Source organism: Phodopus roborovskii, unplaced genomic scaffold (genome assembly GCF_943737965.1).
Source record: "Phodopus roborovskii unplaced genomic scaffold, PHOROB, whole genome shotgun sequence".
Taxonomy (NCBI): Eukaryota; Metazoa; Chordata; class Mammalia; order Rodentia; family Cricetidae; genus Phodopus; species Phodopus roborovskii.
Window position 1 is genome coordinate 92,770 of NW_026126142.1, and position 17,164 is coordinate 109,933.

General features: G+C 36.2%; 1 protein-coding gene across 1 annotated transcript in view; it reads right to left on the minus strand.

Moving 5' to 3' along the window:
• Nucleotides 1-17,164, minus strand: part of Wnk3 (WNK lysine deficient protein kinase 3) — a 126,493-nt gene that overhangs the window by 33,418 nt on the left and 75,911 nt on the right. Inside the window, exons 11-13 of the mRNA XM_051179541.1 lie at nt 8,514-8,578; nt 4,970-5,117; nt 3,766-3,882 (exon numbers count right to left, since the gene is read on the minus strand). Coding sequence (XP_051035498.1) covers nt 3,766-3,882; nt 4,970-5,117; nt 8,514-8,578 — 330 coding nt within the window. The remainder of the gene's footprint in view (nt 1-3,765; nt 3,883-4,969; nt 5,118-8,513; nt 8,579-17,164) is intronic.

The following is a 17,164-nucleotide window of genomic DNA, read 5'->3' on the forward strand; positions in this document are numbered from 1 at the left end:
GCCATACTGATCTCCAAAATGGCTGTATGAGTTTGCACTCCCACCAGCAGTGGAGGAGTGTTCCCCTTTCTCCACATCCTCTTCAGCATGAGTCCTCATTGGTGTTTCTAATTTTAGCCATTCTGGCAGGAGTAAGATGGTATCTCAAAGTTGTTTTGATTTGCATTTCCCTGATAGCTAAGGATGTTGAGCACTTAAGTGTTTTTCAGCCTTTTTGATTTCCTCTACTGAGAATTCTTTCTTCAGTTCTGTACCCCATTTTTTAATAGGGTTATTTGGTGTTTCTCTACCCACTGGGTATCAAGAGCAGATACCCTCGATTACAGGAACAAATTGTATTTCTTTATAATTATTAAATGTCCTCTTGGTTCCCATGTGACCCTGGCTGCAATTTGCTGGTAAGATGGGCAAGGAACCCATCTCACAGGGATGAAGTGTGAACAGTCTACATGAGGGAAGTCAAACAGCTTTGTAATCAGGGACCAGGCATTTATAGTATGAACCTAGAAGGAAGTGGTTCTCATTGGAAAAGGAGTCTGGCTGTCTCCACTCTTCACATAGCTCAGTCAAAGAAATACTGTATAGAAGCAAGGTAGGTTTTATGGTTTGTTTCTTGACATCTCTACTCACCAGCCTCCTGAGAACTAGGATTAAAGGCATGTACTACCTACCATACCTAATACAACAGAAGCTGAAAACTTACAGGGTGGATTCTCCTCTGAGTACAGGAGCCAGGCCCTTCACATTTAATCTTTCCTTGTATCTTTGAAGAATTCTCACATCTGTATCGTGAGGAAACCAACTAAACATGCTAATTCCGGGGCCCATCCCAGTTAGAGAAGACTCCAGACCATTCTGCAGGTTGCTCAGGTTTGAACTGCTGTGTTCAACCAGACAGCAGCCCTGGGAGAGCCTTGAAGACCTTCTCTGTGCTTTGTGGTTGTTCCATTTATTAACAGACAGGGTTATGCTAGGGTAGCCCTGGCACACATTATGTAGATGAGGCCATGAGGCCAGCATCAAACCCAGAGATGAATCTGTCTTCTGGGATTAAACGTGTGTGTGTGTGTGTGTGTGTGTGTGTGTGTGTGTGTGTGTGTATTTGTGCGTGTGGTCTAGAGACCTACAAGACTGCCACCAACTAACAATTTGAGCAACCGTGGAAAGGCTACCATAAATGCCCTTCCAGAGTAGTGAGATCAAGAACTAACTTATCCACCATTAGGGAGCCTTCATCTAGTACCTGTTGGAAACAGAAGCAAACACCCATAACTAAACACTGAGTTGAACTAGAATCCAGATGCAGAGGGAGAGGACAAGACCAGGTTGCAGAAACACATAGAGACAGCTGACCTGAACAAGGAGGAGCTAACAGGCCCCTAGACTGATAGCTGGGAATCCAGCATGGGATGGACTTGGGCCCCCCTGAATATGGGTCTCAGCCAAAAGGTCTGAGCAGTCTGAGGGACCTCAGACAGAGGAACCAGGATGTATCCCTGGTGCACAAAAGGACCTTGCGGACACATTCCCCATGGAGGGATAACTGCCTTAACCTAGAGACAGGAGAGAAGTCCTAGTCCCTACTTCAAATGACCTGTCAGATCTACATGACTCCACCTGGATGGCATTGCCCTACATGTGGAATTGGGGTGGGGGGATGGGAGGGGAGGGTGGTCAGGGTGCATGTGAGGGGGTAAAGAGGGAAAGAGGGAGGAAGGGAGGGAGGGAGCAAGAGAGGGAGGGAGGGGGAATGGGATCGACATGTAAAATAAAAAATAAATAAAAAATGTTTCATAATGCATTCTGAGATGACTGATATTTGTCAGAAAAAAGCCACTATACTAGAAATATCTTGGATTTTGTGAATTGGCTGTATTTTCAACTGAACAGTTTGTAGAGAATGAGAGACCTTGGAATACTCAGTCCTAAATGGATGTCTACATTAAGCTCCTCCCCTCAGGGCTCAAGAAGCCGAAGCAGAAAAGTAAGACCCAGAAGAGGTTGGTGACACCAAGGAAACAGTGACTTCCAGATACAATAGGACTGACACGCATATGAACTAACAGAGATGTGGCAGCATGGACAGGGCCTGCACAAGTCCAATACAGATGGAGTTACAGCACTGAGTGGGAGAAGTGAACACAAGCCCGCATCACAAGAAACTATTTCCAGTTGACATCCACTTACAAAGGTAAGATTAGTTTTCTCCAACAGAGTCTCACTGGGTATAAATCACACTTAAGGGTAGGCCCCCACACTCAGAAGTAGAGAGCCAATACAAAATGAACACAATGGTGTTTTATAGATTTTTTTTTTTGTCTCACATTTTTTGTCACAATTTTGTTTTGTTTTTGAGACAGGCTCTTACTACATAATCCTAGCTATCCTACAATTCGCAATGGAAATCAGGCTGACCTCGAATTCACAGAGATCAGTCTTCCAAGTGCTGGGATTAAAGACATTAAAAAAAGTATCCTAAGCCCAACTATTGAAAACTATTAAAAAATTAAATGTGGGTCTGGGTAAATGACTCAGTTCATAAAGGGCCTGATGTGTAAGAATGGGAACCTGAGTTTGACTCTCTAGCATCCATATAAAAAGCCACACATGTTAGTGCACACCTGAAATCCCAGTGCTGGGGATGGAGTTAGTAGTGATGGAGACAGGAAGATTTCTAAAACTCACTGCTAGCCAGTCTAGCAGAATCAATGAGCTCCAGATTCAGTAAGACACCATGTCTCAAAAAATAAGGTAGACTGTTCAGTTGTTAAGAGTGCTTGCATATGCCGGGAAGTGGTGGTGCACAGCAGAGGCAGGAGAATATCAGTGAGTTCAAGGCCAGCCTAACCTATAGAGCGAGTTCCAGGACAGCCAGGCTTACACAGAGAAACCCTATCTTGAACCCCTCTCTTGAAACAAGAGTGCCTGTTAAGCAACCATAAGTTCAGATCCAAGTATCCATATAATAAACATGGCATGGCCTCACATAAGTCTGTAACTCCAGTAATGTAGGTAGACAGGAAGATTTCTGGGGCTTGCTGAATGCCAGCCTATTTGAACACAAGCATCTGAATTAGGAAGAGACTTTGGCTCCAAAGAGTAAGTCAGGGAATAACAAAGGAGGACACCTGAAGTCCTCCACTAGCCTCTAAAGGTGTAGGTATGAGTGCATGTACCAGAACACACACTTGCACATACATAACACACACAAACACTACACTTACACATATCATAAAGAAATAGAGAGTGGTTGAGGAAGCTACCCAGTGTCCTCTGTACTCTATACACATACCCACACAAATGTGCACATAGATCACATACACGGCACACTCACACATGAAAGAAAAACCTAAATGTATTGAAAAACAGAACTTCAATACTTTTATGCAGAATGCTACATACATTAAAATTACTTAGACAGCTTGTTTCTGATTTAATCAGGTGCCTATGCAATGAAATTTTAATTTAAAGCTTATAATAGTATTATATTAGCCAGAGATCTGAAAAATCAAACAAAATATCCCAAAAATCTCATCTTTTCTCAGATAACTACAGTAAAACAAGAGGAAATGCAGTAATGTCTCCCTGATAATCAGGTTTTCTCTGTGCAAATTAAAAAATAAAACTACATACATCCTATCAAGTGATGAACATGAATGAATGGAGAGAAAACAAAGGGAAAAAGAAAGTTGGGTGAGAGAAAGGAGAAAAAGGAGAGAGAATGAATACACTAAAGGAAAAATAGTTCTGTCTTACTATACTTACCATATAGTTCGCAATATCTTCAGGCGCATCTCCATCAACATCGAACTTGAAAGTGACCATCTTGTTGTTGTGTGTTTCCAGCTGACACTCCACCATGTTGTCTCCAGAGACTGATACCTAAGTGCACACATTTACCCAGTTTAAGAGAAGCTGTCTTGGCTGGGGATGGAAAACAGTTGGTAGAGTGCTTGCCTAGCATGCACAAAGCCCTGAATTCCATCCCCAGCACCACATAAACCAATCATGGTGGTTCACATCTCTAATCTCAGTACTTGGGAAGTAAGGCAGGAGGATTAGAAATTCAAGGTTATCCTTGATTATATTGTAAGTCTGAAGCATGCCTAGACTATTATCAGACTCTGACTAAAAACAATAAAAATGAAAATACAATCACAACATTTTACAGGGAGTAACTAGATGAGCTCACATACAACATATTCAGCAACAGTTACAGAACGAACCTAAAGGAAGAATGGGAAAAAGGATGATTAAATTATATCTCTGTACAAGGGACTATGTATTGCAGACATTTAAATATATTATTAAATTATTTACTGGTATCAGAAACATGTACATAATATATTAAGCTTTCAAAAAGAAAGGATATAAAACTGTATAAAGTTTTATAATCCATCTGAAACATAATCATTTTGGTTAGAGATACAGGCTTTAATTCTGATCTGCCTTCAGATCCGACTCTAGTATTTGGTAGTTGAATGATTTTAGGCAAATTACTTCTCTGGTATGGGCATCTGTATTTGTAAAGATGGGTATACTATTAATCATATAGGAATTTTGGAAGGTCATGATAAAAATAAGCACATAATATTTGGGACACCTACCAAAAATAATTCAATATATTTTTGTTAATATTAATATTTTTGCTAATATTACTCAAACTATTACAATGTTAAAATGTGAAACATTGGACATACACATAGAAAGAAGATGAAAACAAACTAAAAAGACAGAACGGATAAGCTCTGATTCATGATTATAGGGATTTTATGTTCATCCTTTTATTTATCCTATAATCTCCAAGTTTAATTAACTACAACATCGTGTTCTCATCAGAAATTTTGAATGAAGGAAAGGTTAGTTTACAGAAGGTTCCACAATATTCTGCATTGACTTCCACAGCACTCCTCCCTGAGTCTCCAAGACTTCTACACAAACTGTAATCCAGCTATACATACACACTGACCTGAAGGACAATAAGCTGAAATTTAGTCCCCTTCTCTGGCCGAGGACAGGAGGCTCTTCTCTGTTTGATCCGGTCCTGTTTGCCATTTCCACTTGGGGTATCAGGGTTATTGGTGTTTTCTTTCATAGCTGTCACATCTTGATTCAAGCTAATATTTAAAAAAAGATAACTCATTCCAATCCTGATCATAAAAATCTAAAGAAAACTTAAGATTATAAAATTGTAAGTTTAAGGAAAATCAACCAATGTAACTTTTATGATTGTATAACTGTGAATATACTTAATACCACTGAATTATACAAGATAAATGGGTGGATATGATAGATCAATTGGTTTTTTTTCTTAAACATTTATTCATTTTTATTTTATGTGTATGGTTGGTAAGCCTGCATGTATGTCTGAATGGAGTTACACATGGTTGTGAGCCACCATGCAGGTACTGGTAATTGAACTCTGGTCCTCTGAAAGAGCAGCCACTGTGCTTAACTGCTGAACTGTCTCTCCAGTTCCACAAATTATATTTCAATAAAGCTGTTTTAGAATGTTATAAAAAATGAGATATCATATATACTTGTTGCACATTTTTATCCCAGTAATAAGAATAAAAGAAAGACACTGGCAGTCATAGGCCACTATGAAAACTTTTATTATGGGATTTTTTTTTTTTTTGTTAATTTAGGAGATTCTCTTGGTCAATTTTTCTAAAATGAATACACATTCTTACTCCAAAAAGGAGATAAATTTCAACAAAAGATAAACAGAGTAAGTGTAGGAGACAGAAATAATTCAGGGGGTAAAACAAGTAATGAAGGCTAGGCATTGGTGGTGCTCGCTTTTAACTCAGCACTTGGGAGGCAAAGGCAGGCGGATCTCTGTGAGTTTGAGACCAACCTGGTCTACAAGAGCTTGTTCCAGGACAGCCTCCAAAGCTACAGAGAAATCCTGTCTCATTCATTCATATATATATAATATACATATATTATATATATATTAATTACTAATTAAGTCATGGATCTTAGAAGAGAAACTATAACCACTAATTTACTAAACCAGCATACTCACTAACAGCAATCATAGACATTTGTACTTAAACTCATGGGTAAGTGTAGTCTTTATTCCTCATCAAAGAAACTTCTCTTTGCAACAGAGTTTACTATATAAAAACCCGAACCAATTAAAATACAAAGTTGTGGAGCTCTATCTGAATTGATACATCTACAGAACACTCACACACCTACGGCTCAGGGAACATTGTAGATTAGGGGAACAAAAGATTGTAAGACCCAGAGGATCATGGAGTTTGATGTGAGACTGTGTCTCCTAGTAATGTCAGTGGAAACACATAAAGTTCACCAATATGACTGCCTAAAGACAAGCTGAACAAGTACAAAAACAGACATGCCAAGATGTACTGGGGTGGAGGGTAGGGTAGGAACTGAATGATAGACACTAAGGATGCATCAACCCCAGTCAAAATATTATAGGCAACTAAGAAATGCTGAGAGTGGGAGAAATAGCCTTTAGGTAAGAGCATTTTAACTGGATATCTAATACCAAATGGTTAGCCCTGAAAACATACATACAAGTAACATTATATAGTCTGAGAAGGTTACATTTAGGAATACATACATACATACTTACATAATACACACACACACACACACACACACACACACGTAACAACAATTTTAAAAAAATAAAAGAGGCCACAGGTTTGAAAGAGAGCATGGAGGGGTATATGGGAGAGGTTTGGTGAGAGGATAAGGAAGGGAAAAATGATCTACCTACATTCTAATCTCAAAAATAAAAGAAACAAATGGAAAAATATGAAAGGGTAAGCTTTTTTGAAAAAAAAATCTATTTTTTCTTTTCTTTAATAAACTCAAAAATAATTACTAAATATAAAAATTCCAACAAATACATTTGAAATTAGCAAGTACCAACAAATCTTTTTTTTTTTTCCCAAAAATATCTTTTACATTATTTTTTGGTGAGTCCCTTCCATGAATCATCTCTGAAAATATGTACAAAAAAGAACAAAACAAAATTATTTCTATGTCTTTATGTAAAGTATATATGTAAGTACAAGTAGTAGAAGATCACAGATTACTAATGCTCGTAGGGGCTAAAGATGAAACTCAGATGTATATAGTGCTTGTGCAGCATATACAAGGTTGGGGTTCCATCCCTAGCACACCCTCCCAATTTATCTCATGAAATAATACTTTACAGATTCAAAGGTTTCCTTAAAATACTAGCTTAAGACTAGAGAGAGGGTTCAGTGATTAAAAGCATTTACTACTCTTGCAGAGGACCTGGGTTCAATTCCTGGCACCCACATATGAAACCACAGTTCACAACTGTCTTTAATACTAGTTCCACTGGATTTAATGCCTTCTTCTGAGACCTATAGGCACCAGACACACATGTGGTGCAAATATATAGATGCAGAACATTTGGAAGCATAATAAAATAAATCTAAAAAATTGCTTTTGGAACAAGGTGACAGAAACTAAACTTTACTTGCTCATTTTTCCTAAGTACAACTTGAAGAATTCTGGAAATACTAAACTAGACAAACACAGGAGGGCAATCAAAACTGAAAAAAGCAAAAGTAAGACTGGCTAAGAACCCTAAAAACTTGAAAACAAACAAACAAACAAACAAATAACAGCTTGGTGACAGACTACTTGTCTAGTGTGCACAAAGCCCTGGGTTTGGTCCCCAATACAAAAAAGAAAGAAATTAAAAAAAAAAAAAATGGAAAGGGAAGCCAACTCCAGCAAAGGACTGAGTGGTACAGTGCTCACCTAACATGTGCAAAGACCCTGGTTTCCATCCCCAGAAATGAAATGAACAAAAACAAAAAACAAACAAACTTCAACAGGCAATTGCAACTGCATTTGAAGCAAATGAGAAAAATAGTCACTGAGACACAGAAGATCAAAAAAGAACCAAATGTACGTTATAGGACTAAACATAGAACCACAGAAATAAAACTTCACTGAATTGGAAAAAGACACAGAAAAGAATCAGTAAGTTAGAAAACATAATACAAATTACCCAATCTGAATAACATATGAAAAAAACTATTTTAAAACTACCAATAATATAGTAACTTATCTTGTTACAATTTATTTTGTGAGATAAGCTAAAATTCTACTTTACATAATTTTTATTTACTTTGTAGAATAGAATAATATAAACAAAATAAAATGGACAATATGGTCAATAATTTCACAATCTATATGATTACTATGAATTTTTTTCTTTTTTTGAGACAGGTTTTCTCTCTGTAATAGTTCTGGCCTTGAACTCACAGAGATCCACCTGACTCTGCCTCCCCAGTGCTGGGTTTAAAGGCATGTGCCAATACCACCTGGCAATTAGTATAAATATTTAAGGAATAAAATTCATCTAAATTTTATTAAAATTGCACAAACACAAGAATAAAAGATCACTCTATTCAAGGGACTTTAAGCATACAATGACATGTGTTCGCATGCCACCACTGATTTCTAGGTACTAAGATGATGATACTTACCTTCGAACAAACTCTGGATTTTGAAGAGCTGCATGTTGTTCAGCACCAACTGGTTGGGATACAGGCTGTAAAGAATGTAGTAATAACACCTATTATGATAACAGCCAAGTTCATGATAAGATTCATATTGCTATTTCAAAAAACATCATTGCTACATTTCATTTTTTTAACTTTGTAAACCAGGTAGAATGTCTTTATTATCCAATGACTCTATCAACTCTATTACTAACAGTAGATGAATTATTTCTTACGTAAGGTATTTTCATTAAAAGTTAACAGTGTTTTGGCAGACATGGAGGTACACTTCTTTTATCTCAGCACTCTGGAGGTGGATCTCTCTGAGTTGGAGACCAGCCTGATGTATAAAGTGAGTTTCAGGCCAGCCAGATCTACACAATAAGATCCTGTCTTAAAAAATAATAAATGAATAAAAATACCACTTAATACTGTTTTAATTCTTGTTTGTGTTATCTGTCAGAGAATAGATGAATCCTGAGTTACTGCAATTCTACAAGAAAATAAATCAGTGAATCAAATTTAATTAAAGAAGGCAAATATCAATCCCACTGAAACATAATTCTCAACATATATGTAATCTATCCTTTATGAATTGCCACTAGCAACAGAAAGAATATGAAAATGTAAATCTAACAGAAATAATTATTCCTTACCCAATCAAACTTCCTATGATGACTCCTCATGTTCTAAAAGACTGAGTTCCTTCAGAGGGCAAATAAATTCCTCAGTGAACTGGTCCGTTCCTGGCTCTCTAGTTTCGCATCTCTTCTTTAAGCCACACTAGACTGGAGCTCCTTTCCATGAGTTGAGTTCTTCTATAAACTATGACTCCACTTACATTCCTCTATTTCCCCACCCTATTTTCAATCCCTTTTTGGTCCTGTCCATTTATAACATATTTGAACAAATTTTCTATAGAAAAATATGGACAATATACATCTATACTATATACATACATACATATAAAATGTTTATATACAAGGCTCTTTAACAGTGGATTACAGAGACAAACCAGTAAATTGCTCATATCTTAGTTTCTATTATAAGTTATGAAGGTTGCAGATGCTTTGGAGAAATTGCTACTAAACTCATAAGATAACCTTACTGTGGCAAAAAGAACTCAAAGAGTGAGAGAATCATATCATAAAAATAAATCAAAGGACCACCAATGTCAAATCTTGAACAATTTGGTGTCAAAGTAAGTAATAAAAATATAGTCTATTCAATAAAATAAGTGAGTTCACACTGATATAAACAAACAAAGCAAGGTGATGGTGGCACAGCCTTTAATCCCAGAGCTCAGGAGGCATAAGCAGGAGGGTCTATATGAGTTCAAGGCTAGTCTAGTCTGCAGAGCTAGTTCTAGGACAGGCGCCAAAACTACAGAGAAACTCTGCCTCAAAAAAAAAAAAAAAAAAAAAAAAAAGGCAATTCTAAAAAAAAAAAAAAAGGTAATTAATGAATAGAAGAAGGAATGTGGAAAATTCATAATGGATGCTAAAACTAGCAAAAGTTGGATGAAGAACAATGTAATTACATAGTTTCAAAATGTGTCCTTACAGATTGCTTTTTAATTACAAAGGCAAATGTGGTAACTTTACAATAACAAGTATGTAGAAAGTATCATCTTAACCACATAAATCAAATTTAATCCTTTGATGTTAAGACAACATGGTATAGAAAGAACAACACAGCCACACTTAACACTTACATGGTATTCCTGACCCCAAAAAATTATAACTTGAACTAAAGAGGAAGAGGATTCAGAGAGAATCAAACTAAAGTATATTCACACTTCAGAGAGATCAAACTAATGAAAGGTAAAGGCTTGAGGAACTAGTGTAGATTAAAGGAAGCAAAAGAGCTATGACAAAGGCAATGCATGTTTTTAAATTAGATCATAAATCAAGGTGGGAGAACTTGCCAATAAACATATCACCTCAATAATAGTTTAAATTTTAATTATATGGATGTGGTATGATGTGTATGCATGTTCACCTGTGTGGGCACACATGTGGTTATAAGCGTGAGAGCCCAACATCAATGTCATTGATACTCCTTACATTGCATCAGGATTTCAACTGAGCCTAGAGCTTGGCTAGTCTAGCTAGGCAGCTTGTCCCAGGGATCCTGTCTTCAATACCAAGCACTGGAATTACAGGTGAGCAGCTGAAGATGGCACATTCTCTGGTAGGGAAATCAAGGAGTAACTGAACTGGAAGTTCCCTCTGTGCTGGCTCTTTCATAGAGCTGCAAGGGATTATGCAGCTTCTAGTAGAGAATTGTCATTAACAGTCTTACTTTGGAGACTATCCTTCAGTTTAAACCTGCATGCCACACTGATAAATAGCTATGAAAGACATGGCAACAGGTGGAAGAGTGGCATATCTATTATGGGTTGTAACCAACAGCTGTCTGATTGGATTTGAGGGCTATCCCACAAGAAGGAAACCACATTTGGTATTGGAAACCTGATCAAAAGCTCATGGCTGGGAAAGTCCCATAGTGGGGAAGCTACTGCTGTTGTGTTTTTAACTGGACATAATATACCTGTCAAATTGCCTTCTAAATATATCTGTTTATCCCCACAAACCATTGCTGTAGCAAATTTCAGATACAAGATAGGCTTGTATTTACAGTGGGTGGTAGTTACTAAAAAGAATCACAACTGGTAAAAGTGCTGACAGTGACTGAGTACTGAAATCTGAGCCCTAAGTAGTAGATCGCTACTACCCTTTCAAGGCTCAGGGAACACGTAGAAGGGACAGAGAGAACGTATGAAGTATTGCAGAATGCTTTCTTCCAGACAACTAAGGTCATTGCACTCTTATACTCAGGAATGAAAGTGAGACAAGAAAGGGTTGTGGATGGAGGAGCAATGAAAAAACATTACACACACATATGAAAACATCCTAATGAAAACCCATTTATATATGTATGTATATAGTATATGCTAATGAAAAAATGAAAAAGTTCAATCCCTATAACTCTCATGGTAGATGGAGAGAACAAAAACGCTTATAAACTGTCCTCTTGAATTCCACAGTTATCTACAGTGGTGCATACCATCTCACCCAAATAAATAAATGTAATTAAACTTTTTAAACTACAAAAAAGGAATCTGTTGAAAAGATATTTTTAAAATTGTAAACCATCTTTTCATAAATAAATGAACTATAAAGGAGTAAATAGATTTAAACAGCCGGAAAAGCCCCACTTAAACCCTGTGATAGAGATTAATCTCACAAATACTCAAATAAACTGATTCCTTGAATATGATGCACTGGAAAGAATTCCATAACAGTTACATAGTATTCTTGATTAAAAGCAACAACAACAAAAGCAAAACAAAAAAAAAAAAAAAAAAAAAAAAAAAAAGAAAGAAAGAAAGAAACATGATGCAGGGGCTGGAAAGATGGCTTAGTGGTTAAGAACACTGACTTCTCTTTCCCAGGTTCAATTCCCAGCACCCACATGGCAGGTCACAACTGTCTGTAATACCAGTTCCTGGGGACTTGACACCCATGACAAAACACCAATGTACATAAAATAAGATAAATTTAAGAAAAAGCCTTTATTTGAAAAATAAAATCTTTAAAATAAAACATGATACAAATCAAATCATGAGAAAATTCAATGTAATACAAATTCAGAAACACACAAACACAGACAGATCTCTCTCAAACAGAGGGGGGGGCACCTAGCTTTCAATACTATCATGATGAATAAAAAACTGGGAAGCAGATCACTAGCATAGAACTCTGGGTTTAAAACCTTATTACACCCTCTCTTCCCACACACAAATAGAAGAAAAAGGCTAAAAACTATTTCATATTAAAACAAGCTTTTTAAAAGGCTTGGATTTCTAATAATTATATGAAAAGATATTCAGTGTCATTACTTGTCCAGGAAATGCAAGTAAAAACTACATTCCCAGGTCAGAGATGGCTCAGTAGGTAAACATACTTGCTGCAAAGCCTGACATCCAAGTTCAATGTCTAGGAACCACATGGCAGAAGTTGTTCTCTGACCTCCATACATGCACATGCATGTATGTGTACACACACAACTAAATGTAATCAACAATCAAAATTTAAAACTATATTGCCACAATACACCTATGACAGCTGCTGCAATTTAGGACAATGATAGTAAATAGTGTTTGTAAGGATACAGAGCAATAGAAGTCTCATACACTGCTGATGTGAATTTTTTTTAAATAACTGCTTTAGAAAAATTTCCTAACATAATCCACTATACACCTAGATATAAATGTAAGAGAAATTAGTACATATGTTTACCAGAAACTACACAGAAAGGTTACTAAAACCAGCATTACACAAATCAATAATTTATCTTCATACAGATATACCTACAGGTGATGGTATAGCTCAATGGTAGTGTGTACAAGGTGAGCAGTTCAACCTTACCACCCAAAGGTTGTAGGGGTACTATAGAGCTCAAATAATAAATAAATAATTCCACTGATTTCAGGAATAAAACAGTAGTAAGACAGACTAATAAAAATCATAATTTCTCAGGTGTTCTTACAACTAAATATACAACTCAGATATGTTAGAATGTACTAATCCATTAAAATAATACCTAACATTGTAGACAACTTCTACCATAGCAGCCAGGAATGCAGCCCAGCATTGAGGAACAGAATGGACAATCAGTAAACTCCCCTAGCACTAACATGATTTAAAATTATGCTAAGATTTGTATGCAACACATTCCTCAGATTCTCTAGTCAATTCATTATCAGTTGTTTCTCCATTAGTGGGTCCAGATTAAGGTCCAAGACACATTTCATCAAACCTACACTCGATGAATTCTATCAAGTTTTCTTGATCCCACTACATTCCTATAAAGTACCAGGCCTTAAGACTTGTGTATGTATATTACAAAAGCAAGAATGTTATCACCAAGAAGAGACTCACTGGGCCCATTAGAAATTGTTTCACTAAGCCTAATATAAGTAAGATAAATGCCTCTCTAGGGTTCAAGCAAAAACTCATAACATGCACAAGGAAAAATGACTAATTTTAAATATATACAACATGCTTGGGTCTATATAACGTTACTTATATGTATGTTTTCAGGACTAACCATTTGGTATTAGATAATCAATTGGTGTGCTCTTCCCTGGGGAAGAAAGACTAATTCTTCCACTCTCAGCATTCCTTAATTGCCTGTTGGTCTTTGTGGAGAATTTAAACCCACGTATACGTGTGTGTGTGTGTGTGTGTGTGTTTGTGTGTGTGTATGTGTATCAACACTTAATGAAAAACAGAGAATACAAATTTGAAAAAGAACAAGAGGAGGTATGTGGGAAGAAGAACATTCAATGGAAGACTGAAACTATGACCATGACCATGTGGGTGAAAGTAAGATCCTATCATGACAGACATAACCAGTGTATGATATTAACAATGGGAAAAATGTCACTGCCAACAGAAATCAAGAATAGAAAACATCTGAGAATATTCTTGTTAGGCCAGCTACTTCTGATAAGCCATGTTTCTAATAAGTAAATGTCCACAATGATTTTGAAACATACTTTTGTTCCTCTGAAAAGAAATTTGAGAAATCTGAAAGGGGCCTAATTCGCACTTCAATTATTAAATTAAATAATTTCAAATATAGAACTATAGTAATCACTCGTGCAAAATGTTCAGACACTGCTGGAGAGATAGCTTAGTGGTAAGGTGCTTGCCTAGAGTGCACATGACCCTGGGCTTGATTTTATACATCACCAAAAAGTCTGTGCATAAGATAGTTAAAAACAAAGAACAAACTTTTAAATGTGATAAATTAGAGTTCTGTCATCAAAAAGTTTGTTCTTCTGAAATTAGAAAATACATCTTTTTGTGCCCAATAACATCCATTATTGTTTAATCAAATTCCAGACATAGATATTAGACGATCTAATGTGTAAATACATATATATGTAGAGAGAGAAAATAGAAAGGTCTTTAGTAAATGATGGATACTAAGTAATTACAGAGATATTTATATTGGACAAAACTTACCAATTTAACAAAATTTATAAAAACTTTAACTGTGGATCAATAATTCTAGTAAACATTAAACATTAAAGAACTCATTTGTCCAAAATATCTTTACAAATATAAAGGAGCACTTGTCATTAATACTCAAAACTTACTATTCACATGCAAGATAAATTTTCAAGGGTATAGGGATGTGACGTAGATTTTAATTACAAAGCACAAACTTTATTAAACAGAATTCATAATAGTAATATCTTACAAATGCAATGAACATGTAAAACTTTTAACTATTCCTTAACTTTCACTAGACACCAAAGAATTCACAATGGAGAGAAATCCTACAAATGCATAGAATGTGGCAGCACATACATACATGCAGGCAGAACACTGTATACATGATAAATAAATAAAATCTTAAAAAAAATCCCAAATACAAGTTATCCAGGCATTGGTGGCACACACCTTTAATACCTGCACTTAGGAGGCAGAGGCAGGCGGATCTCTGTGAGTTCGACACCAGCCTGGTCTACAGAGCTAGTTCCAGGACAGGCTCCAAAACAATAAAGAGAAACCTTGTCTTGAAAAAAAATTATATTTATCAAGCAAGATACCAAATTTGGATTAAAAGAAGTGCATCCAATTTAGCTGTGGAACTCAGTGTCCCAGTAAGCAGCCCTAACTCTTTGGCCTTCAACACAGAGATTAGTGTCTCCTGTGCTAAACCATTGTGTTTATTACATGGTCTAGTAAATGACAGACTCCCAAATGCAAAGGCTAAGAACACATTGTTAAAAAGCGACTCCCTCTCTAGAGGAGCAGTGCTTTGTTTTCATACCACTTTCTTCCACGTGTACACCCAACATCCCTGAAATGTCTTCACGAGTTTTTACAAGTGGACAAGATGTGATGGCAAATAAAATCCTCTCAGAAAACACTAATTCACAAAGGTACTCCAAATGCAACAGGAAACTAAGACTTTCAAGATTTTGAAAAGAAATAAAAACACACACACCAAAGAAAGAGCTCAGCCAAAGCTAAAGGAAGCTGAATGTTTGGAAGAAAGTCTCCAGAAAAAACACCGCAAACAATAATACTGTAAGCCTTAGGGCTGGCTCTTAATTAATTTCCCCAATAAGTTCCACAAAAAAAGTCACTCCAAACATTCCAATAGTTTCTCCTATGTATATATGTATAAAGCTTTAATTTTTACAGATATTCTTTCCATCTGGATGTGATCTATCAGTTTCCATTCGTTCACGTTCTTCAATATTTATGAACTGTAGGTTGCACTCTTTAGTATTTATTGGCTATTGGGAATGTGTTCTCATTTTAGAAGACAATTTCTGTTACTTTTAAGAGGTGACTGATGGGGTATATATGTGGTCATTGTTACATTGGTTTAGTCTTTTATAATTTTTAACTGCATGAATATAGTGGATCAATGTTATAAAAGAAAAATAAACAGTAACTGTCACTATTGCAAACACTTAGCACTGACAGCTTGATACCGTTTAAAGAAGCACTGACAAGATCCTCTTTTTGGATATAGATTTCACTGTTTTGTTTCTAATTGGTAGTAAATCTTTTGGGTTTTGTTTTGCTTTGTTTTATTTGTTTGTTTGTTGCAAAAATGTAATTTTAATGTGTGTTAGGATGGATGGGGGATTGCCCTGTTGAGAATTCCCTCAGTCTTATGGGTCTATTGTATATCTGTAAGCCAAAGTGGGAAGTTTTTAAATGTTTAAAATTTAAAATGATTTAATGTTTTAATTTTTTTTTTGTTTCACACTCTTTTTCCAGTACTTTGACTGGATGTTTTTACATGTTTACTTATTCAGTCTTTCTATTATTATTTTTTAAATGCTGGGAATCAAACTGGCTTTATACATGCTAGAAACATTATCTTTCATTGAGCTATATCCTCAAGCATTATACATCTGTCTGTTTGTAAATGTAGCCTGTAATGGCCAAGTCACCTCTACAGTCTTCAATATGCATTTAAAAAAGATAAGTCTCATGTATTGCAGGCTGGCCTTGGCAGAAGATGATGTTGAACTCCTGGTCTGCCTATCTCTCAAGTGCTAGGATTATACAGGCACATACTACCATGCCCCATTTATGTGTTGCTGCGAACAAACCCAGGGAATTGTACATGCTTGACAAGTACTCTACCAACTGAGCTCCATTCTCAGCTCCTCTTGCCTGTTTTGATCTCTTTTGAAATTGTGCGCACACCTCATTTGGATGCCTTATTCATTTCTTTTAGTTCCTTTCTATTGTTTAAATTAAGTACATTTATTTTTCTTGAAACATTATCTCATTATTGTATATTCACTATATAGTTCAGGGCAGCTTCTGTCCTCCTGTCTCAACCTCCCAAGTGCTTGGATTATAGGTTTGAGCCACCATAACCTGGCTAATTTGTTTTAGTTTTATCTATTGCTTAGTCTTCAGGCTCTGTTTCAACTCTCATTGGGTCTCTGTTGGTACTAACTAAAAAGGAAAATAATTCTCTATACTGTCAAATGTCTATGGAGGATTGTCTTAATTAGATTAACTGATGTGAGAAGGCTCAGCCAGTGTGGGAAGTACCATTCCCTTGGCAAGAGGTCCTGACTC